The sequence below is a fragment of the Callorhinus ursinus genome, unplaced genomic scaffold (assembly GCF_003265705.2).
Source record: "Callorhinus ursinus isolate GAN/ISIS: 27379988/994484 unplaced genomic scaffold, GSC_fseal_2.0 scaffold5, whole genome shotgun sequence".
NCBI classification, from domain to species: Eukaryota; Metazoa; Chordata; class Mammalia; order Carnivora; family Otariidae; genus Callorhinus; species Callorhinus ursinus.
In genome coordinates, this window is record NW_027397067.1 from 50,719,757 (window position 1) to 50,743,939 (window position 24,183).

At 35.5% G+C, this 24,183-nt stretch overlaps 1 protein-coding gene across 4 annotated transcripts in view; it reads left to right on the forward strand.

Moving 5' to 3' along the window:
• ZFPM2 (zinc finger protein, FOG family member 2) overlaps positions 1–24,183 on the forward strand; it is a 443,996-nt gene that overhangs the window by 96,415 nt on the left and 323,398 nt on the right. For 3 of the 4 annotated variants that reach the window (XM_073893090.1, XM_073893092.1, XM_073893091.1), the window contains one exon: positions 20,364–20,465. The exons of the other annotated variant lie outside the window; for it this stretch is intronic. In XM_073893090.1, coding sequence (XP_073749191.1) covers positions 20,364–20,465 — 102 coding nt within the window. The remainder of the gene's footprint in view (positions 1–20,363; positions 20,466–24,183) is intronic. 4 annotated transcript variants of the gene reach the window in all.

The window sequence follows — 24,183 nt, forward strand, 5'->3', positions numbered from 1 at the left end:
ATCATTGATTAAGGGCTATCCTTAACAAAAGAGTATAGAACTATAAGTTTTAAGCCAGTAGTATCTTAGAAAATATATATAATCAAATATATCATTAAAATACAAATTAATGTAAAATTATAAATAAATACTCAATGTATTACATGTTATAAAAATAACTTTCTAATGTTTAGTTTGAAATTAGAGAGTAATGATAGGTGGAAATAAGAATTTTCATTTTCACATAATATTTTGCAGGATAAATATGACTGGAACTATTGCAAACTGCTGTTGTCTTATTTAATAGGAAAAGAATTTCATTATTTTATTCTCATAAAATGTGAGACCAGGAGATTTTCACTGAAGTCAGTAGGAATGCGGAAAAGAGAGCCATCTCTTTGACAGATATCACATCCCCTTGAGGTCATAGTAGAGATTCCATCCATTTTTTCACTTAAGTTGATTAGCAGCAATCGGAAGAGAACATTTTCTCTCTGGAAAATTAGAAACTAATCTTTCTGTAGAAATTCACATATTGGTCTCAGTGACACACAATTATGTTTTCTTCACAGTTGCAGGGAAGAAGATAGGTTTAGAATTAAAAGAGTATAAGTATTTAAATGGTTAATGATGCCACCATCATGATGAAGGAGCATATAAGAACTGTTCTGAAGAAAAATATTTTCAGCTTGGGCTCACTGATGAAGCATATTTTTTGCACATATTTTAATGTCATTTACAACAACATAAAAAGTTGTGTGTGTGTGTGTGTGTGTGTGTGTGTGTGAAAATGAATTGGATTCTTTGGAAAATTTCTTCAGCTAAAGATCTAGCCATGATTAAGATCTAGCAAGGACATGGTTTCTTTAATGAGTTTCAGAGATAACACTTTTGAACATCAAATGCTTTCTTTTGTATTAAAAAAAGGATAGTAGTTTAAAAACTCAGATCACAAAAACATGGTTAAAATACTTAAGTGTTCCAAACAAGGTATTTGGACAGTCGGTGGAGGATACTGAGGATACACATATAGTTACAGTCTATCTTCATTTGTATCTTAGCAACTGTGTTGTGTATAAAAGCAATCACATACCATTGTGACTTTCCTTTTTATTTAAAAAAAGTAAGGAAAAATGCTCTGCTTTTTGTACATCTATGAAGACATAGCTTTTCATAAGTAAAAGTTCCTACTTCCTTTTGAAATTGAGCTGCATTATACAGGATATTTTCAATATTTAAAATGATTCTGCTCTTATTGTTGTGGTGTTTTCCTCAGTTCCATGTGGATATTGTCTATTTCCTTGTTGTCAAAGGGCAGGCCTTTTTACAAGTCTTGAAGCATTTATTAATATTATTGCTAGTCATTATAAGACATGTGATTAAATATGACCCAAATCACTCTCATAATGTAATATTCCACAGAAATGTCAAAATGTTGGTCAGAATTTTATGTCAACATTAAATGTGTAAAATTCTTAATCATATGAATCTAAGTCATAAATATTCATAATTAAAAGTAGAAAGATCACCTTTAATAAACCCTTGTTAGAGTTGCACGCCTAAAATTGGAGACTGACAATTCTGTTGAAGTTTCTTTTGTCGCTTTTTACTTTGTGTTAGTTGCATATTTCATGTCTCTATTTTTCATTTTTCAAATGAATGAAATGAACTCTGCTTATTAAAAGATGCTCTTCTCCAAGTTGCTTGCTATCCTTAGATTTTAGGAATTTCAGCAAAATATAAAGCAATCCTTACAATTGGCATCATCCTCTTTTGTGCAATGAGTTTAGATCATTTGGCATCTTGGCTTAACAGTATCTCTGAGAGGAAGGAAACAAGCAAGAATTATTTCCTTGAATTTACAGATGACGAAGACATCAAGGCTGGGTCCGTAAGTGCTACACATTTCCTGTGGCACTGGGTTATATGCTTCAGTGATTTGTTTTCTGCCTTTCTTCTGGTTTATATAGTAAACATGGAAGTACATCAATGCATGTTTAGAACTAAGCAAACTAATATAAATTGAAACATAGGTGGTCTGGAGAGCAACTGGAGGAGTTTTTAGTATGTTACTGTTGTCAGGTGGGAGCTCTTCTAGATTAGCGATTCTTGGATAAAAACTCAGAGACAGTAAGTTTCATGGTGGGGTTGACATGGAGCGGTTCTAAAACTGGTCTACTGTTACTAATTATTAGCAGGAAGAGTTCACTCATTGAAATACCCAAGTTTGTTAATGACTGAAATTAAATAAATAGGTCTTGGGATACATTCCAAGAGAATGTCACAGGATACGTAACAGGAAGAGAAGTGTCAGGTCACTATCACTGTAGGCTAGGAGAATGTACTGTCATTAACAAAAGAAGACGCCAGAGAAACTATGTCAGTGAGCTTTGAATTATTAATGACTATCTAGAGAAGGTAGTGAGGGTCCCTACAAAGTGTTTCCTGGTGACATCATCTCTAAACAAAGGCTGAAAGGGAAAAGGATGCCATCAAAGTTGGTTTTGGAAGAGAAAAAAATCTTACTTAGAATCATAGGATCTATGTATGGAGAATGGTCAGAGAAATCACTGGGTGAAGTGCTTAGCCTAGACAGATGAATTAAATATTAGACGTTTCAATCTGGAAAGATTAAGGTTGAAAAAGGGGCATAATGGAAATCTATAAAATAGGGTCACTGATATAGTGTAACAATGGACATTCTTAACACATTCAAAAATATTTGACATAGTTTGCAGAAATTAAAGGTTATAAAATAGAAAAATGCATAGCATATTAAAGAAAATAGAACAAAACCTGAGTTACTCAGACTTGGTTTAACTCTAGCCCAGAAGTAATTAATACCAAACCAAAAGCAAACATAAGCAGATATTTAATTAGGTTGGCAGAAGCTTCCAATTCTGTTCAATAAATAAATTCAATTAAACTCAACCCATATATCAAGCCTCTGGTATGTGCCAGACCCTCTTCTCGGTGTTGTGGATACAGCAGTAGACAAAAGTCAATCTCATTCTCAGGGAGAGAGACAGACAGTCAATAAGAAACTCATATTGTACAATATGATGGGTGATTTTGAGCACTATGAAGAAAAGCAAAACAGGTAAGGGTAATTGATTGTGTGTGTGTGTGTTTGTGTGTGTGTGAGAGAGAAGGAGATCGAGAGAGAGAAGAGAAGAGAGAAAGAGAGAGGGGGAGGGAGTGGGGAGAGAGAGAGATTTTATAAGAGTGATGGAGAAGGTGAACTTTGAGCAGAGACTGGAGGGAAGGGAGTGAGCTCCCAGTACTCAGGGTGGGATGTGCTCTACCTATGAGGGTAGTGTTGCGGGAAGCCAGAAGAGGACAGCAGAGAGCTGGGGAGTAGGAGAGGTGTAGCCATACCTGTGCAACTTGCTCTAGGAATCTGTTGGATTCCCACGCCCTATGGAAGGCTTGAGTGAGCCACAGAGGGGAGCCGAGGTGCAACTGGGAGAAGAGGCATGGTCATGACATGTTTGTTTATACCTAGAAAAGAAAGGCCTGCAGAAAGTGAAGGTTCAAGTAGGAAATGGAAACAAGCAATTTGGGGAAGCTGTCAGGAGATACAGATAACCCCAATCAGAATCCTCCCTTTAGCCAGGGGCTTGATGAGACTCCATCTGTAGCTCATTAATGTAGTTTCCGGAAGAGCAGTTTGGGGTGTTTGAGGATGATATGAGTCACTTTGCTCCCTTCCACAATACCACATCCTTGTATCAGAAAGATAAAGCGTAGAAGATGTGAATATCAGTGTTGGTTTTATCATTGTGCTTAACTATTTCTGCCAGTGGTTTGCCAGACTCATTGAAATGTCCCTCCCCCACATTCCATTTCTTTCTCTGAGTTTATGTAGTTTTGTAGTTGCGTTTAAAACTTAAGAAATCACTAAGGAAAAGCCACATTTCTCTTTGGTAACAAACCCAAGCCAAGATTTTTGGCGTTTATCCCCCTTTTCCACATTAAGGTAAAGCAACAAAAATGTTATCTACATCCTTTATACTGAAAAGAAGAAGAAAAAAAAGAACACACTTCATGCAGACTTGGTTGTGGCATTAGAAATTGTTTGTTTTTCATTTGATCCAGTGTCAAACATATGCACTGTTTCGTTTCCTATTTTCTTTTTATTTTACTATTATTATTTTTAGTTCGGAAAGTCTGTTTACTTGTATTTCATAAACCTTCTCAATCATGATGCTTTCTTTCCTCTCACTTTTGCCTCTAATGACATGTGTCGCCTCCCCTGATGCTTGGGCAACTAGAATCAGAATCTGCAAAAGGCAGCTCTCCCATAATCACTTTGAGCTCAATAAAGAAGGCGATCTTTACAGGCAACTTCGTTCCTTTTTTCTTAACGGGATTAAGAAGCTGAGCTTTTAAAATTCTTGCATATAACATTGACATTTCCAGGGTATGTTTGGACCAGGGAATTCAAAGAGAAGGCATAAAAGAGAAAAGCCAATATGACTTTGTTTTTTACCTTGCTGGAGGAACTGTTTGTGCAAATCGCCTATAAGCTTATTGACCTGAATCTTGACTCCTTGTTTTCTCTGGATTTGGCTGGAGTGGAGACACTGATGGAGCCCTGATAGAGCTGATTGAACAGCCCCCAGCTTTGCTTGGCACAGACCTCCCTTCCCTTCTGCGCCACCTCCCCCTCCTTCCACATGACATTATTGTTCCTTGGCAGACTCTGTTTTCCTGGACCCAGTACTTCTTCTTCTTCTTCTTCTTCTTCTTTTTTTTTTTTTTTACATTTACTTTAAAATCCTTAAATTAAAGTTTTTAATTTAAATTAAAATTTTCTTACGTAAGTCATATAACAATGCAAAATGGAAAGGAATTCCTTTTAGAATATAGAAATAGAGGCTATATTTATGTTGGGCTTATACAAATTTTATCTCATGAGATTAGAAGAAAAAATAATACCTATGACATTGTAGTATTAGCCTTTTATGGCCCTCTTAAGATCCCCCAAACATAGTTTTTGTTTGGAATCAGATTTTGTTCTTAAACCACAATTACTGGAATAAATAAGAGAACATTTGAAGGCAATTTGTTCTTACAGGGACTCAGCGTTTTCTTGGTTTTGATGGAACCAGAGGGTGTACAAATTTTGTCCATGACTTACTTGTGTTTTATATATGAGGGTCAGGTCAAGCTTTGTCTGTCTACCTCATCTCTGATCCCAGATATATCATCATAATAAATTGAACAAAATTAAAATGATTGATTTTATGCAGTGTTGAAATGACTCATGATGATATCATTCATATGAATCATGTATGATAATAATAGACTACTTTTTTGCATATTATAAACTCAAGTTATTGTTTTGTCTGTAAGCTGACCACCAACAGATCTTCGGTGTGCAGTCTAAAAATAAGGATATTTTTGAAATGTTAAGACTTGATAAAATATTTAATTACCTAATTCTCTCATTATTTATGAAATAATTTCATATTAGTGTACTTCATCCTGCTTCTACCTGACTATATAAGATGTCAAGAGATACTTGCTTAAGTTGTAGTTATATTATTATTTTACATCAGCATTGTTGTTGATAATAAAAATTGAAAATTAATATAAAATCATGTTTTACCATTTAGAGGAATTGCCTTTTTGGTTTCATGTTTAAATTTTTGTAAGAGAAAGAACATTTTTTGACCTGCAAAATTTACTATAGTTTGTTGTTTTTCCCTACAATGTTGAAAGTCAGAAGAAGAGTAAGAATTTATTTAATTTCCTGGTACTATATATATATATGATATATAATATAATAGTATAAATGATAATACATATATGCATCTGGATATTAAAAGACATCTACATTGTTCATTGTTGTTTTTTTTTTAACTCTTAATGTAGATGCTGAATTAATCATTAATTTTAGCTGAGTACTATAAGGGAGAACTAGTTATTTATAAGTCCTTTTATTGTTACATTTTCTCAGTGATATTTTGGATAGAATGAAGAGCCCATGTTTCTTGGAGAAAATAGTTTTGATCAAGTTGTAATTGTATAAATAGCCATTTTTAATTAAAAATGTTTTTTTCTGTTTTATTTTGTTTAAAAAAATATATATATATATAACAATTCATACAGGTCTACATTAATATTCGCCAGTCATTTACATCTACTAACTCTTAATTTATTTTTCTATTTAAGGAAAATTTAAATTATGAACATAGCATTAGCATTAGAGAACCCTGGGAAGCTAATTTATTTTAATTATATGGAATTAACATAGTTGACAACCTTGAATCTGATTGTTGGTCACATTATGATTTTAGATAAAATGTTATCATTTTAGAGAAACTGATCTCTTAGAAGGAGCCATGGCCCCTCTACTTTTTATCCTTAAATTTCGTAAGTGATTTGAGAAGATTTTCTTTGTTCTACGCTAGCATATTTGAGGTTTAAATCAAATAAGATTTCCGAAGTTCCCAATCTCCTAATATAAAATTCATATTTTCTTGTGAGTATATAAAACTTCTCACAATGTTTTGATTATCATTTGAGAAGCAACAGGAAGCATGAAAGAATTTGCCCATCCACTACCTGGTGGGATAATCTTTATCTCTGGTGGGCCTAAATGTAGAGTGTATAAAAGGAGGTGAAAGCTGTGGTACGATGAATTTAATTATAGTCATAAAGTCAGTCACTTTTTTGTTGTTCTTAAAAGGTCAAGTAAAAATAACTGAATGTGTTATACCAAGGGAGTAAATACTGATAAGGAATGCAGATCGCTCTTTCAGCTCCTTTTTTGTAGTTCAGTGAGATTCCAGAGATTGGCATTGAGACTACGTACCAATTATAATAATTATAATAATGGTAATAACAACTTTCATTTGCTGACTTCTTCTGAAAATCAGACATCTTGCTGCACGTGTATCATCTCTAATCAACTGACTGTCCTGCAGGGTAGATGCTGTTTTCACCTGTGACTTTCAGAGGGTCAGTAACTTGGCCGAAGTCACAGAACTACTAAAGGTTAATACCGAATTTAAACTCAGGTGGTTATACTTATGATTATAATTATAATGATTATTATACTGATTTGGTGGCATGAGATAAGCCGCAGTCTCTCACTGCCTGTTTCTTGCGAGGTTGTTTTCAGGTAATCCAAATGAGTGGGGACAACCCAAAATGGGTGTACTTGGGCTGAGTCCCTGTAAGAACAAATTGCCTTCAAATGACTGATTTAGCCAGTAATAAATGGCAAAAAAAAAAAAAAAGTGTTTACAAATCCATCCAAACTATGTGAATGGGAATTTCAGCCCTGCAGAAATGTTTGCAGAGTGAACTCTTGAAAACAGCTTGACCTTAACACAAAATGAGACCCAATAAAAAGTGGAGAAAGGAAGGAAGGAAGAGGGGAAGAGGGCATTGTTTGCAGGGAAAGCTCGGGGCACTGTGGAAACTTTTCGCTTTTCTGAAGGAAATGCAGTGCAGCAGATGGGAAGAGTGGAAGTGAGATAAACATAGGAACTGGAAAAGTAAGCAATACATTCTAACAGGTTCTGTATCAGAGATCTGGAGAAGCAGAAAGATTAGACAAGGGACTGTTCTGAAACTTGACAGTGGCTGTATCTCAGCACGTCTTACGTATATACCGGAGATGGAAAGTGGAATTGCTCAGACAGAAGGCTGTGATTATATTTTTCTGACAGTGAGAAGGGAAGGTCTCTTTAAGGATTATTTTTCAAGATAGAGATTTATCAAGGTGGAAATCTACAGATATATAAAACACGTTGCCCCCCTACCTGTTTAACCATTAATGGGATGTGATGTCATTTCTCTTGTTGCACAGAATTAGCGCAGGGCAGTCTATTTTTGATTTAGATGAGCTTTTTTTAAATGCAAATTGTGGTCCAGTCTAGTTAACCAACACTGAGAACCTCTATGACTTGTTTTTGGCCGCAGAAGCATTGACATGTGTGAGTGTTTATACATGACCACACATGTACAGAGGCAAAAAGGAGAATATATAAAGAATGTTCTCATTTCTTAAAGATACAGTCATCTAGGAAGGAAAGGAAAACAGGTATAGGTGAGAAAGGGAATAAATATAAGAGGTGGAGAAAACATTATGTTTGGGCTAGTAAAGGAAGGAATATGTTCTTTCTCAAGCTTCCTTGTTGTATTGTGCATCTTTCTAGTTAGGAAGCTATTCACCAACACGCACCTGCCTCATCCAATCCTTGAGCCTTGGGCTCCTATATCTGTTCTGGTGGCTGAATACCAAAGGGAATACTCATATAGAGAAACTCATAACAAGAAACAATTCTACAAAGATATAGAGTGATACTAAAAAAAAATGGACAAGGAAAATAGCCTATATTCTAAGGAAAACCCAGTTTAGAAAAGAGTGATGTTTTCTCTGTAATACTGCTAGGCGTGTTGGAGAACTTCTAAGGTAGCCCTAAAAATCAGTTCACTAAGAAAAGGAATGAACTTCAAAAATCTACATAAAATGTGTATCTTATTTTTACACTTAAATTAGATATATTCTAATATATATATTTGAATATATATAATATCTAAATATTAGATATATTCATTTACATTTTTAGTTTATTTAGCAATTGTTTAGCTATTTTGATATCGAATGGGATATGAACCTAGGATAGTTCGATGCAGTGTAGTGTAGCTTCAGAACTCCTCACTTGCATAGACTCCTTCCATGACCCTGACCTAATTTTGTAAAACTATTGCTTTGTATTCTTCTTCTAAAGAAGGCCTCCTAAATTATATAAGCTTTAGACTCCAAAAAGCCTGAATCAGCCCCCGTCAGTACCTTTAGTCAACATGAGTGAGCTCTAGGAGATAGCAACGAATGTTAAGTTTGGCTTCAAATTCCTATTTTTTGGAAAACCTTGAATAAGATTCCTAAAATGTTTTGGCATTTAGATATCCGAATTCCAAATCTATTATCATTATAGGGTAAGTTAGCCTGTGCCTATAGAGACAACAGATACTGGTGAAAGTACTGGGTTAAAAATTAAGGCAGAGGGGCACCTGGGTGGCTCAGTCGTTAAGCGTCTGCCTTCGGCTCAGGTCATGATCCCAGGGTCCTGGGATCGAGGCCCGCATTGGACTCCCTGCTCCGCGGGAAGCCTGCTTCTCCCTCTCCCACTCCCCCTGCTTGTGTTCCCTCTCTCGCTGTCTCTCTCTGTCAAATAAATAAATAAAATCTTTAAAAAAAATTAAAGCAGAGAGGGGAAAAATTCTCCCACGTTTCTAAAACTCCGGACGATGCTGTGGATACTATCTCTGTTTTCCCTGCGTTATCACCAGCAGCCAAGGACCTCTTGCTGGCCCTGAGGGAGGAGGTGGTGTGGGAAGACCTTGTGGTAGCAAGAGTCTAAATGGGTCTTCTGATAACATACTTGGGACTCTGACTCGTGGTAGAAGCTAGATACGGATCTGGGTTGGGACGAGGCTAATGTGACCTAGACTAGTTTTTTATGCAAACTGCATCAGGATTAGATTCAGCTGTAAGAATAGGTTCCTGGAAGCCGCCACAAAACTCTCCTGCTTACATCCCATTGTCCAGAATTTACTCCTAGGAGTGGTCCACCTCACTAAAATGGAGGCTGGCAAATGCGGTCTTTATGATCAGGTGGCCACATGCCCAACTCTTCATTCTGTTGCTATGAAGAGTTTTCAGCTTATGCAAAGGGCATAGATTTTATTTGTCTTTACTTCCTGACTCAAAGCATTATGCCATCAGTCCTTTCAAAATGCATGCTTTATCCAGTTTGATAAATATTTATTGAACATGTACGATATCAGACATTGTGGGGCATGCTGTGGTTAGCATGTAAGTAAACAGGGAAGCCCCTGGCTATTCTGGAGTTTACATGATCATGGGGAGGCAGACATTAATAAAATAATCGCGCAAGTGGCACAGGGTGGTTTGACATAGTGAGGAAGGTGAGAGTAAGTGTCCTTAAGAATGCAATACTTGAGCTGGCATCTAATGCTGACTAGACATTAAGTAGGTGAAAAGAAGTAATAATGTTTCAGGTAGACAGGACAACATGTTTTTGGCAAGAGCTTGATGAACAGGCAAAGAGGACAATGGAGATTGTAGTGTGAGTTGACCCCAAAGAGATGGGTATAGGTCAGAGAGATGGCAGTGATCCAAGATGAGGGATAGAAATGATGAGAAGAAGCATAAGAGAGGAAGACAGATATTGTGAAAGCTGAAGCATTAAATGCGAATCTGAGCTTCCCATAAGCCATTGTAGAGAAAGAAAATGGGGGTACGGTGTAATAGCGATTGCCAAGCAGTAGGAAAATAGGGTTTATCAGGAGAAATAGTTGTTATCCTCTATTTTTGAGCTCTGAGAATCATTCGTCATTAGGGTGTTTGAACTAGAGTTGGATAAAGGGCATTCAGATATGGACCGAAGTTGTTAGTTGCTGTCCCAGAATATGGATTCTCCATTGGGCTTGTTCACTTTGGATGTGTGGCTTGAATAAAGTCTATTTATAATTAGTAAATTATATTGTAGTAATGGAACACTATGGTAATGAGTAATTACTTATGAATCATACTCTTAAAAGGTTTATGAGAGAGGAGAGGCCTCTTCGGGATGAATCATTTTGTTAAAAAGGAAAGAATAAACAATAAGATTGTATGGAAAGCAGTGTTCAGATATTACCTTCTTAAATTGGCTTGATCTTTCTGTGTGGATTGGGCTGGCTTATTGAAGAGACTATTTCAGAGATTGTGAGATTTGGTTTTACTTTTTGTTGTTGATGATGATGATTCCTTACATGCATGCTAGGTTTGAATCTTGAAGACTGAAGCCAGCAAACTGAAGAAACAGTGGTGTCTTGATAACAGAACAGATCTGTGAAAGATAAATTACAGTTCAGAGTATCCTCACTTATAGGTTATCAGGCATAACTTTCATCTTTGGGGCAAGAAGTGCCTTAATTATATAGAATCCTCCTCTGAATGGAATATAATTGTTTCAGTGATGGGTTTTTTTTTGGGGGGGAGAGGGGCGTAGGGAGGGAGTTAGGGAGAAGGGGAAGAGATAGTAAGAAAAAATACTTGAATATATAAGCTTTGAAATACACATTTTAGAAGCATCTTTTAAAGTAGGGTGTTTTTTTATGCTCCCGTACTTGCTTATGTAGTGACTCTTTCAAGCGCCCATTGAGAGAAATAATGAGAAGCAAAAATTCTTGATTGATACACTGCTGAGAATTTGCCTTCTTTTATCTTACGTGGAAATTTCCCTTATGCTCCAGATCTTTAGTGAACTTAAATGTTGAGAAAAGCTCTTTTCACATGGAGGATGATAGTCACGTCTGGGATAAGTGTTTAGGATTAGGACCATAGAAATAATTTATAAATCACTGTTCTGTCTTCCTAAGTTATTAATACTTTATTTGTGACTTTTATATAAGTACCACAAACATCAGCATGTTCAATAATTTCCTCTTACTAGCTGTAATAGAATACCACAAATTACAGTAGTCATCCATTAACTGTAGAGATTGAGTTTCTTCTCAAAATAGCAGGCTTAGCTCTGGACCACTGTCACCAACTGTTCCAGAATTGTTTCCTCATCCAGGGTCTGAAAATGTATAGCCCAATAAATGTGGACTCTATTCTTTTGATCTGTTTAATTGCTCATATTCTGGAATATGAAAAAAGGTTATTGCCAAAGCAATGACATATTAGATAGGTTAAGGAAATCACATGCATTTTTGAAAGTAATTGTCCACTGAATATAAGTATCCAGAATATGGCAAAACCCTCTATTTTCTTATAAACTTGTAACAGGTCCAAGGGAAACTTGAGTCAGACACCATTCAGTGATCCACAGCGTAATGGACCTTTTCTTTTCAAGTGGTTGAAATCTTTAGATTTAGGTGTTAGCAAAAAGGGGTAACAATTGCATAGTTCTATTTTTGTATCTGGTGATATAACCATATGTACAATTTGGCAACGCAGAGTTAATTTACCATGACACTTTTGTTTGGTTGATCTATTACCAAACTGTTGTTTTAAGCCCAACAATATCATGGGGCTATTAGACAAAGCAGACAAAAACTGAATCTTCAAACTTAAATGTCCTCGCCCTTCAATACGAAGCTGTAGTGTTCTGTTTTTGACTGTTACAGTCCTTTAACCAAAGCTATCTTGTCTGATGATAAAACCATAAGTGTATGAAGCTCACACATTTTTCATCTCTTTTATGACCTTATCTTTCATGAGCGGCTTCTGTGAAGGTATCCTAACTATAGGAAGCACCTGGAAAACATATGTGATATCTATTCTCTGATAAGCAGTGTGAACAAGAAAGTAGATCTGTCACTTCTGAACTGTTCATTGTTAAAAAATACTTTGATGATTTAGCTGATTGCAAAATACATTATAGGGATGACTAACAGCTACAGTAACACTCCTAGTCAAGAAAGTTCAATAGTTATATTGTACAAGAATTTCTATAAGAGGTTAATATTGATAGGAACTACATGGATTAAAGGAACAGGGTTGAGAAGGGCTGTTTTCTTGTTTGACTGCTCACAAACCCTGCTGCTATTTGTGCTAAAAAAGTGGCTTTCTCAGAACGTGGCAAGTCTTTAATTTGTACAGGAATGTCTAACGTTGAGTGAAAAGATGTTTGTGTTTTTGAAATTATTTTTGCCTCGCAAGGAGAGCCACCGCTTTTCCCACCTTGCCCAACAATACCTAATATAGAATTTAAAGATTCAGTTTCATGTGTTCGAAAGACTATATTCTAGTGCATTTCCCCGAGTCATTTGTGCTGTGTATTATATTGTTCAATAACGCCTTCAATTTCCTCCAGTAGGGCTTGCATTGATTCTGAAAACTAGACTAAGGAAAATGGAAGGGCCCACAAAATATGTATGCTATCTTTTAAAAGAGCAACAAAAGAGTTTAATCTTGCAATGGAAAACCATTAACTCCATAGCCATAATTTTAGAAATATTATAGATTTTGTTACCGCTTGACATTTATTCTGTTTCATCTTTTTACGAATTGGTCTCTGGATATATATAGTGGTTATCCCATTAAATGTGTTTGTGCTTTGCTAAAAATACACTGAAATTTCTATTTAAAAGTATGTGAATAAAGAATTTAGCAAGTAAATGAACGGATGTCAAATGCATTTCTAGCTCTTTCTGCAATTATCTCCCTAGTATCCTTTTCTCTCTTCCTTTCCTCTTCCTACCAACAAAGCTTTTGAAGCAATATCTTAACAAACTTGTCATTATTTTCTTGGCTATTAATTATTCATGCCATTTTTTCATAAGCTACTTAGAGTACTGATTTCAAACATATAGAATCAAAAAATGGAAAGAAGGGAAAAAAACAACGGTCATAAAGTCATTTCCATTCAAATCAAGAAGAAGCTGGAGCTGGATTAGTATCAAAATAAAGTTCCATTTATAAATTTTCCATGAGAATAAATATATTGAAAGGGAAGAAGCAAATCCCTATTGTGAAGGGGGAAAAATGGTGTTTCTTAAAAATAGTTCAGAGATTTCACGTTTGATTAAATTATTTTTTAATCATTTCACTTTTCATTAGTAAAAAGATTAAAAATGAATTCGGTAAAAACATTACCATAAAAATGAGAGTTAGTTTCCTGAGATAAACTTAGAATATGAAGGGTCTAAAAGTTGACAAATGTGACATATTTTAGTTATTAAGTAGAAATAGTGTACTGAAGGCAATTAATTAGCAAATGTAATGGTACTGTAGTAGGTTATGGTAAAAAGAATGAAACCCAGATCTAATTTTATCACTCGTCAATGAGCAGTGGTAATTGATTAAGCACCTATGTGTAGCTGACTTTATCAGGTTCTTTTTTTCTTTTGTATACTTTAGAGAAAATCATGCCTATAAATATTATATCCTCAAACATTTCATTTTAATATGTAAGCATAATGAAGAAGCAAGGCTTATAATATGGAGAGAGGAGAAGCAACTCAGATCTCATCCAGTTCTCATTGTTTTTTGATATTCAGTAGAGTTTCACTGTAATATCCTAATAGAATATTGGAGTATGGTCACTGAGGTCAGACTAGCTTGGGGTCAGTTTTTGGATCTGCTAGCAATGTGTGGGCATCTTCTGAAATATAGGGATACCGTTACAGGCTGAATTGATGCAATGTTCATAAAGCATTTAGCTAGTGCTGAGTGGTACTCAAGAAATGGTAGCCATGTTTAGGTTTAATATAGAACCCAAGCTCAAGGACATGTTCTCTGCCTTATTCATCTTTATGATTTTAGTATATGGCACATAGTAGGTGTTGAGATGAATATAAATTTAATTTCAACCCATTTAGTTTTCTGCATTCAAGTGTGTCACTTTGTATGACAGTCTTATGTTTTTGGTCATCTTTCCCTTTTTGGCATTTTTTTCTTTAAGAAACCATGATTAAATAATTGATCAAGGGCTCTAAACTGTTCTTTTGTCTTAGATTTATTTTTATTAATGTGATATATATACTGCACAGTGACCCAGTTTTAAAATAGCGTAAAACAGTTGCAAAATGTAATTTCTTTTGAGCTGTTAATTGTAAACAATCAACTATCTTTACAGTGTTTCTTTAAATACTCTGCAATATTTATTTTCGGTAGTTCTAATTATATGTGCTGCATAATGAAACAAATTAGAGCAAATTGTTCCATGAATCAGGATTATCAATACTGAGTATTGCTCCAGATGTTGGTGCAAGTTGAAATCTAAGCGCTGTGGTTCCATTTTGGCAGTTAAGTGACATTTAATGAAAGTATTTTATTATATGAAATTACCAGTTCAATCAAGCCCCTAATAGGCTGAATTATAATATTTTCATTTTGAGTGATTTACCAAATTTCTCTATGCATCAAGGGTCTGCTGGGATTTGTAGTCATCCTGCTCTTTTCTTTTCCCAGTAGATAAGTAGATCAGGATGATCCTGGGTAAATTTAGCCTAGACTGAATAAAAGAAGGGACTTGATTCCTTTAACCATCATACAGTAGCAGCATTTCTCAAACTATTTCTCTTAGCATCTTAAAACTTTGTATGGATTCTACTTTTGCATCATTGAAATGTCTTTAGTTTCACCACCATTTTTTCTGCACGGCAACTTAATTACTGTACTGTTTTTTATAAGGATATTTTTTGGGAGATAGCTTTCATTTTTAATCTGAGAAATGATTTTCAATCATGGAGCCTCAGGGCATTACACCTACAGAATTCAGGTTTATCTCAGGTTATGCCTCCAAAATTTCAGAAATTTTATTGGGTCTTTCCTCCAGGAAACTTCTGCACCAGGTCTGGGATAGGTGTCATGCCTGTGGGCTCCTGTCACGTGTTGGACTGCTCCCATCAAAGTATTCGCCACATGAGATTGCAGTCTATTGATCTGTCTCTGTTTTAGTCTGTAAGTTATATTAGAAGAGGAACCATCTTTGTTTTGTATTCTTTGTGCTCAGCACAGTGCCTGGGACTCAAAAGTTAATTTAATGTATTAATAAAGAATGGTTTATATCATCTCTGTTCAACAAAGATGAACATTTGTAGATTCAACTGGATTCTTTTAACATCTGATTTTTGTGATTATTGTGATTACTCTGTAATATAGTCTTCCAAACATACCTGTTTCCCGCTATATTTCTCATTATTTTCCCTCTAAATATGTAATTTGTCTAATAAAATATTTCAGAGTAGACTTAACTATAGTCTCACGAAAGTTCTGGGCAAGAATGTCTGAGACATGGGTGAGAGTGTTGTTATGGAAAGAGTAAGGGGGAACTCAAAGACCAGATGTCTAACAAAATGTGTTCATAGAAACTCAATAAATGTATGTTGGTTACTGTATTTGTGTCACATGATCATATCAGCCCCCTACTGAAATACCTCTAATGCTTTTCACTGCCTTCAATATGAAGAACTCTGGAATTAATTATACTAGCTTCTCCATGGTCAATGTCATTTTATGCTTCTGGTCTCTGAATTTCTATATCTTATGTGTTTTCATTTGGAACTATTCATTGTCTACCTTGATTGTAGGTTTTAATCAGTGGTTATTTCTCTTATGCATATTACCTAGCTCCTTTACTAGATTATATGGTCCTTAAGAGAAAGTATATACCTCACTGTACCTTCAAAAATATGCATTGTAAATTTTAATGATTGATCAGATTGTGCATGGCACCGCATGTTTCCAACAATTTAAATGTAACAGTTAAATTCAGAAAGATGTACTCCTTTGTGTGGCCACCAGGGTGGTATAGTTAGTATCTGAATATAAAACTTAACTTCTCCAAGTGATTCTACCCAGAATTTTACTATCTGAGCCCTTGGGTATGTAATTTTTAACAGCATGTCTCATGCTTGCTTCATTGTGTGTTGCTCTGGGATTATTCAGCTATTTCAGTTGTGCACAGTTCTGTACTCAGCTGGTGGGGGTGGTGCATGGCAGAGGCAAGAAAAGGTGTTTTGGAAAGAATGCTGGACTGGCAGTTAGGAGACTCAAATTTAATTCCTAACCTTGAATAAACTGCTGTTTTTGTGATTTTTATGATGCCCCTTCATGCTCTCCCATAATCCTACTTCCTGCTTGTTGAGGAAAGGACATCTACCAAAAGCTGCTTCAACCAGTCACACTGTGATGGCTGGGAAGCACTTACTGTTCAAGCATGAGAAGGTTCAGGAAAGGTGCCTTATGCAGATATAAATATGGTAGCTATAAGATCAAACATAAGTTACTGATCCTGTCTGTGCATCAATTTTGTAGTCAGTAAATTTCTCTAATTTGGCTCAGATCATCTCCTGAGTCCCCTCCTTGTTTCAAGATTCCTAAGACATGAGAAAAGTGCTTGGAAGGAATAGATGCTGTTTAAAATTATAGGTTGCATTCTCTACTCTTCACTATTGAGGAGGACACTTTCCTTTATAAGCTCCCCTGCATTATTGTTCTGAGTTAAACCTCCATTCAGAAGTGGAAATGCAATCAAAAGCTTATTGGAGCAGACGGCAGAGTCTAGTGTGGATTCTAGTGTCCATGAAGAGTGAAGTGTTGTAAAAGGTCATGTTTCCCCCAATTAGGTCAGGAGTCCTGGGGGTACTCCAGAAGGTTAAGGTGCTATACTGATTATTGCATTAAGTAGCATTGAATCAATTGGGGAGAAAATTTTCAAGTTTCTTATATTCTTTGTGTATCAGTGAGAATGTTTCATCTTTATATTACTGTGACTTAAATAGCTTAACTTGTTACTTTTCCTTTCTATTACAGGGAAATGAAACCAGAGACTTAGAGTCTAAATAGACACAATATGGAGAAATTAATAATGTTACCTTTATTTTATTGTATTTATTTTTATTATTACCTTCTATTATGGGCATCTAATACTGATTTTTCTTTTATAGCAGTGATAAGGAGTTTTGTTTTTAAAAATGTTTATATGTTATAAAAAGTGAGTCTATTTAAAGAAAATTTACTACAAACTATTGTATAAGCCATGACTGGACAAAAACCATGAACCATAATAGTGCTTCAGTAGAGTCCCAGAAGAAAACCGATGGTCAATGGATTTCACTAAAGAGAGTTTGGTGAAGGGGCAGTGTACGAAGTGTGGAAAGGGTTAAGGGAACCAAACCAACAAGGGCTGTGAAGCACCCAGGGGCTGGGAACAGTGGGAAGCTGTTAGCCCTCCTGATCTGAAGCGTCATGGGAAGTGACAGCGATGCGGGAGCATGGGAGAAGAGGCAGACCACTTCCCAGGCGTGCTAACTGTACAAAACAGCCATTGCTTACAACTGGAGACCGTCAAAGAGGATAGAATTGAGGGATATGGACCTGTCTTCCCTCTTCCTGCCCTCTAATCCTCTGATCTTGTCAGTGCCTCCCATTGATTGAACCCAACCAGAAATCAGAGAACAAAGCAGCCCCAGTGATTGGGGTCCACAGAATTCTGCCTCCATGGGGCACAGAGGACAAAGGAGAACATAGAGGGAGGAGAGTCAGTTGAACAGGAAGGGGCAAAGCAGAGAATAACCAGTTCATATAAAGTTCAGGGTTGTCTGCCAGAGCTAATACTGTAGGAGTCCAGGTGTGCCAATCTACTACCTGCATGGCATTAGTTCAATACTTACATATTTGCAGGGATACTCTTTAAAGTATTTAACAACCGGTACAGCCTGGGCTCTGACCAATCAGAGCCTGCTGAACAGGCTTTAAACCCTTCATCTCTGGATTAGGGGAGGTATGAAGGGGCTCCCTAGACAGGGGCCAGGACAGGCGGGGTCGGGCTGAGCAGCACTTAGTTCAGGGTTTCACAGTATTTGAAACTATTATAAGACAGTAGAACCTACTTGTCTAGGCTGAGATTCATCCCTCTCTGTGTCTGAGAAGTGAGAGCAGAACTCTTCCATTGATCTTGTAAGATAATCGGTTGATGTGTCTATGTTGTTCTGTGTGACCTGCAAAAAGGAGCACAGATTAAAACTCTTATCTTACTCCTGAGCCTTTGTACCTTTCTTATGGCACTTGGACCTTGTCTTGCACTCTCATTATTTGTGAATTTACTCTCTTACATGGGTTTTATACTACTTCCAGAAAGGTATTGTATTTTTCCGTATGTATTCTTCTATACCTATTACAGTTCCTTAAATATGGTAGATACTCAGTATCTATTATTTTATGGAAAAGAACTTCATTGCTATTCATGGTGATCATCCTGAAAAGAAGAGAGAACTCAACTTTCAAAGATCCTCCAATTCCAGACATGGGGTTTGGTGGTGTGGGGTGTATGTTTTATTCTTGGTTACCCGCCAGAGCCAATGATCCTCTGTTGTGAAAATTATGACCACTGAACTGTCACTGGGCTTCTGCATGCTCTCTACCTTTATTCCACGTTTTAAAATGATTCATTTTGTGAAGCTATATATAGAAATGAATATAAAATTTAGGGATTCTAAATTTCAAAATTCATCAACATCACATTAATGTCAATTGTAATAATAGTTTCCTGAAAAATTTTGTAATTTCTAGGTTACTTGTAAAGATTTTAAGAATTCAGTGCATTTTTTTCATAATCATATAAAGAATTAAGTACTATTATAGATTTGGGCAACTATGTGGAAAATATTTACTGAATACTTCAGAGAAAGACTAGGTGGGCAAGCAATTTAATTTAAAATTTTTGGCATTGTTAGATTCAGGGTTTAGTTGCCAGGTTTTTGGTATGCATTCTTTATTTCTGACATCACACGTTCTTGTATTCTGTGTTCTGATCTCTATTATCATTGATAGTAGGTATATTATGGAATATTTTTGTGTATACCATGTCACCATGGATTACTTTCCTATAAAGCAGTTACTTTATCACTTAAAGCGAAGGTACTTATAAACTTTTTACTTTTAAAATGCAGTTGCATTGTTAATATATCTTTGCCATGACTATACTTTTTGCTCAAAATATATTACATTTTTTTTTTCTTATGTGGAAATGAAAGGCATGAAACAATGTGAACTAGCTACACTTATCAAGAACAAGTATAGCTTGGGGACCTGGGTAGCTCAGTCAGTTAAGCATCCAACTCTTGATTTCAGCTCAGGTCATGATCTCAAGGTCGTGAGATCTAGCCCTGCATTGAGCATGCAGTCGGGTCCGTGCTGGGCGTGTAGCCTGCTTAAGATTCTCTCTCTCTCTCCCTCTGCTTCCTGCCCTCCTTATGCGCTCTCTCTCTCTAAAAAAAAAAAAAAAGAACAAGTATAGCTTTATAGCTTCTTGCATTGTGAAGACTTGAGTCACTGGCTCATCTCATATGCTACATATGCTAATCATTCAATGATGGCCTTTTTATACCCATTTAAAAAATACAACCAAGTTTTAACAAGTTTAAAGCTAGGGGGAGTCTTCAAAATAATCTAAATTCAGCCCAACATGTAAATATGTCTTACCCCAAGCCTTCATTTGTTTTTGTTTTGCTGCACCTTGCCTTTATAAAAATTATTATTTGGAAATAGGAGAGCTAAGGTTTTCTGTACTGAGAGCAGTATAGTAATTACACACTACTTTTTTATTTTCTTCTTTATATATAATTTTAATAACCAAATAAAACTTTTATAGAAATGTTTTTGTTTAGAGCAGTTAATTTTATTTATTCATTTATTGATGACTAATGCTGATTTTCTTTATCATAAAGCCACAGTAGATATCAAAATGATAAATCATGGGCATTTTATCAGTATAATGACAACTATATGTAGCAAACATATACTTAGACATATGCTTAAGGGTATCCCTTTACCAGGATCTAAATGCCAAATAGAGAACTTTAATTACTTCCCCTTCTGTCTGTGTGTCGATGTTTTCCAGGTGATGATGAAGGAGTCCAGGAGACGCCAGAATCAGATGGGGACACACAGTCAGAAAAGCCCGGCCAGCCTGGACTTGACACAGATGATTGGGATGGTCCAGGTAGGAAAGAAAATTTAAAATTCAACCATCTGTTGCTACTATCAGGAATTCACTTTTTTTTCCTTTAAATTTTAATTAGGTTGTAGAACTCTTAGAATCTCAGCTCATGTGTGTGTGTATTTGTGTGTGTACTAAGGTCATGGTGGAAGTTTAAATGAACATCATTATTTAAAGAAGATTTTTATCTTTTTGTTAAAATATAAAAACCAGCGTTACTTCTACTCGAAATCTCCATCTTTTTTTTACTTCATAGTCATCTAAGAATTAGTTCATTCTACTTGCCTTTTTTTTTGAACAGAAATCTTTATGCTATATCTACATTCAAATCGAGAATGATTTTTAAACTTTTAAACAGGTAACAATACTATAAAGAAATATTTTCAATTTAGTCATGTTGTAAATCATAGACGAAATCTCAGTTTGTATTTAGAAGTTTAGACAGTATTAACACATACTCCCATCTGATTCAAGGTTTTGGCAACATTTTCATTTTTACGAATGAAAATTAAATTTGATTTTAAGAATCCTGATATTGAACCATTTTGAGAAACACAAAAATTGATCAAAATACTCCTAAACACCAATATAATTTTATGTAAGTATGTACACCTCCTAAGAACTCAATAAAAAAACCTTTATATTTGATGCCAAGTACTTTACAATTGATGGTATATTTATAAATGGAGACTATTATGTCATGGGCTTAAAGATATAAGCGAGTTTTTTGAAATGGTTCTAGCCATAATTTCTAAAGCGGTAACATTTTTCATTAAGAAAGATCCCTATATTTCAATCACATTTTCACCCTTGCATGACTTTGCAAATTGCTCTCTGCTGTGCGTGAAGAAGAGAGAACTCCAGTGGTAATTTTCTGAAACCAGCAGCTGGAAAATATAATGCAAACAAAAATAAAGATGCAGTATAGCTGATTATTATGATGTCATTTCTAATGTTATTCATGATACACACAAATGTTTGTATTCTGTATACTCTAGCATAATGGTTCTACGAGACTTTGGATCAAAATGTGTTACATTTAAAGCCATAATACCACATTTTAAGAGTTTGAAAGACAGTGTAGACTTCTGGCATTTTCACCTTATTGCATAATGCTTCTGTCTTCTCAATCTAGGGAAGAAACTCCTTTGATTTAAAAAAAAAAAATCTTTGGAAAACTTTATTTTTTTTCTGATGGATTACATTTAATTTAAGAAGGGTGGATGAACTTTATACTGTATAGTTCTTTCTTCATGGAATTAGGTATGTATATGCTACTTAGAAGAGTTTTTACATTTAAAATTAGATTAGATGGCCTTTTGGATATGCCTACTTGCAAAGTGTGCACTGTGGCTGCCCCGTCCATAGAGTAAACTTGGAGGGGGCAGCTTTTCTTCTTTCCTCAAGGCTGGGGCCCACAGTATTTCCTGGGACTTGGGAGTCAGTAAGCCGATTCAGAAGGTGGTAAATTATGAAACACATAGTGCACAATCAATGCCACCTTTCTCAGGAAGCTTTTCCAGAAAAAAACTTGCACTCTTAGCTTACAGGAAGAGAGACAGAGAGAGGAGGCAAGGTAAAGAATGATGTGTCATTCCGGATGAGATTTTTCACTGTTGAGTTAAATTTATATTATGTATCTGATTTAATGAAATTTTTATTTAGTTGTTATCATGAAAATGTTTATGCTCTTTTCTGTGGCACATGTGAATATGTAAATACTTTAAAGGAAAAATGTGTATCTCTAAGCAGGGGGGCCTATAAGAAGGTTCTTTTTTTTGTTTGTTGTAAAATCGATAACAGGTTTTTCCCTACAGGTATTTTACAGCAAAAGGGGTTTTCATGATTTTGAAAGCCCTGAATTAATGAGGTTGATTCATAACAAAAGGGTATCTGTTGGAGGGCGGCCTGGGTGGCTCAGTCAGTTAAGCGTCTGCCTTCAGCTCAGGTCATGATCCCAGGGTCCTGGGATCGAGTCCCTCATCAGACTCCCTGCTCAGCGAGGAGTCTGCTTCTCCCTCTACTCCTCCCCCCTGCTCATGATCTCTCTCTCTCTCTTACTCTCTCTCTCAAATAAATAAATAAATAATTTTAAAAAAGAATATCTGCTGGATATTTATTTTTTAAGGTAGAAATTTCATTACTTTCCTTTAGTCAGGACTAAGTTTAGTGACAGTTTCTCAACATGTTAGAAATTGAGCTGTTCTAAGGGTTTAGCTTCAAATTCTGGATTTGCCACTCTGTTGAGTGATTTTTGGCAAGTTGCTTGTTCTCTCTGTTCCTATATCCTCATTTGTAAAATGTGGAAAATAGCATTCACACTTCTTAGGGATTTTGTGAGAATTAAATCAGATCACTCACATAAAATTCTACTTGTCATTATGATGGCTTTGGAATTGTTGAGCCTTGAAGGGGACCCATTTAAAATTCTCAGCATTTTTTTTTAAGTCCAGTAATATATCTGATACAATTTTTAAAATACTAAGCATCTAGTTTTGAATTTAACCACAAATGATTGGTTAAGACATGAGGTTATGAGCCGGGCGCGATTTCAAGGTTCTCCTAATTTTAAAGTCCTCCCACCCAGTCCTGATAGTCCCTCTAAGATAGACAGCTTTCTCTAAATAAAAATAGAACAGAATCAAAAGACCAGGAAATTATCTAAAGAATTTGAGGCATAGAGCTGACTTCATTTAAGATGGATCGGGCTTTATCTTATTTTTAAAGAGTTTGAAAGAGTTTGATGGAAGATGACTCCACAACCTTTCTTGATGGCTCAATTCAGTAACGAACCAACTCTTGTTTGAAGTGTTTCATTTTTATCGAATGTAAATCCCCCAGTGCCAATTTTTTCCCCTTACTTGTTATCCAACTGAAAGGTACATTTAGTAATTGCTCACACCTTTGTTAACTCTTATGATTAGGCAGAACCTAAACAATCTTTAGAAAAATTATCTTACACTTGCAAACATTTCTATGGTGAAATTTTTTAATGTTTAAATATTTGTGACTCTTACTTAAATATTCTTCAAGTTTTTATGAATCTTTCACTGTTTGAAAGGAAAGCTAGACCCACACTAAGCTAATAGAGTTCAAGCCAGTGTCAGTCATTATCTCATTATTTCAGTATTTCACACAACTGTTTTTAAGTTTCACTTTTCTTTTTTGCTCTTAAAAAAAATTACCCTGATATTACCTTGCTTGGAATCTAAGTGATAATGTTCTTTGGGATCTACTATCTCTTCCTCTGCATTTGCCTATACTTCCTTTCTGTCTCTTTTTAAAGTCAATACCCCTTCTTTTCTTTTATCTCCTCATAAGCACTTCATTTTACCAGCAGTCCTATACATTTAATTATTCAATGAATAATTACTGCGCACTAATAATTGTGGAAAGTGTAGGCAGAGGTCTAAGGGCATAGCATAATGCTGTTCACACTCTTTTTGATGCCATTTCTCTTCTTTAATCTTTTTAAATGATTCATGGATTGTCACTGATGCAATCAATAATTAAGCATGAGAACCCAATGCTCTAAACTACAGAACTGAGCAACTTTTAAAGTCAGATCTGTGTTTGAGTTCGCATGCTGACATTTAACAGTCTTGCGACCTCAAGCAAATTAAACAGCCAGGGCCTCTGTTTGCTTATCTTTAAAATGGGAAGAAGAAAAGTAACTACTTTGAAACTAACTTAGTTATGTGGATGAAATTTGAAAGATCAT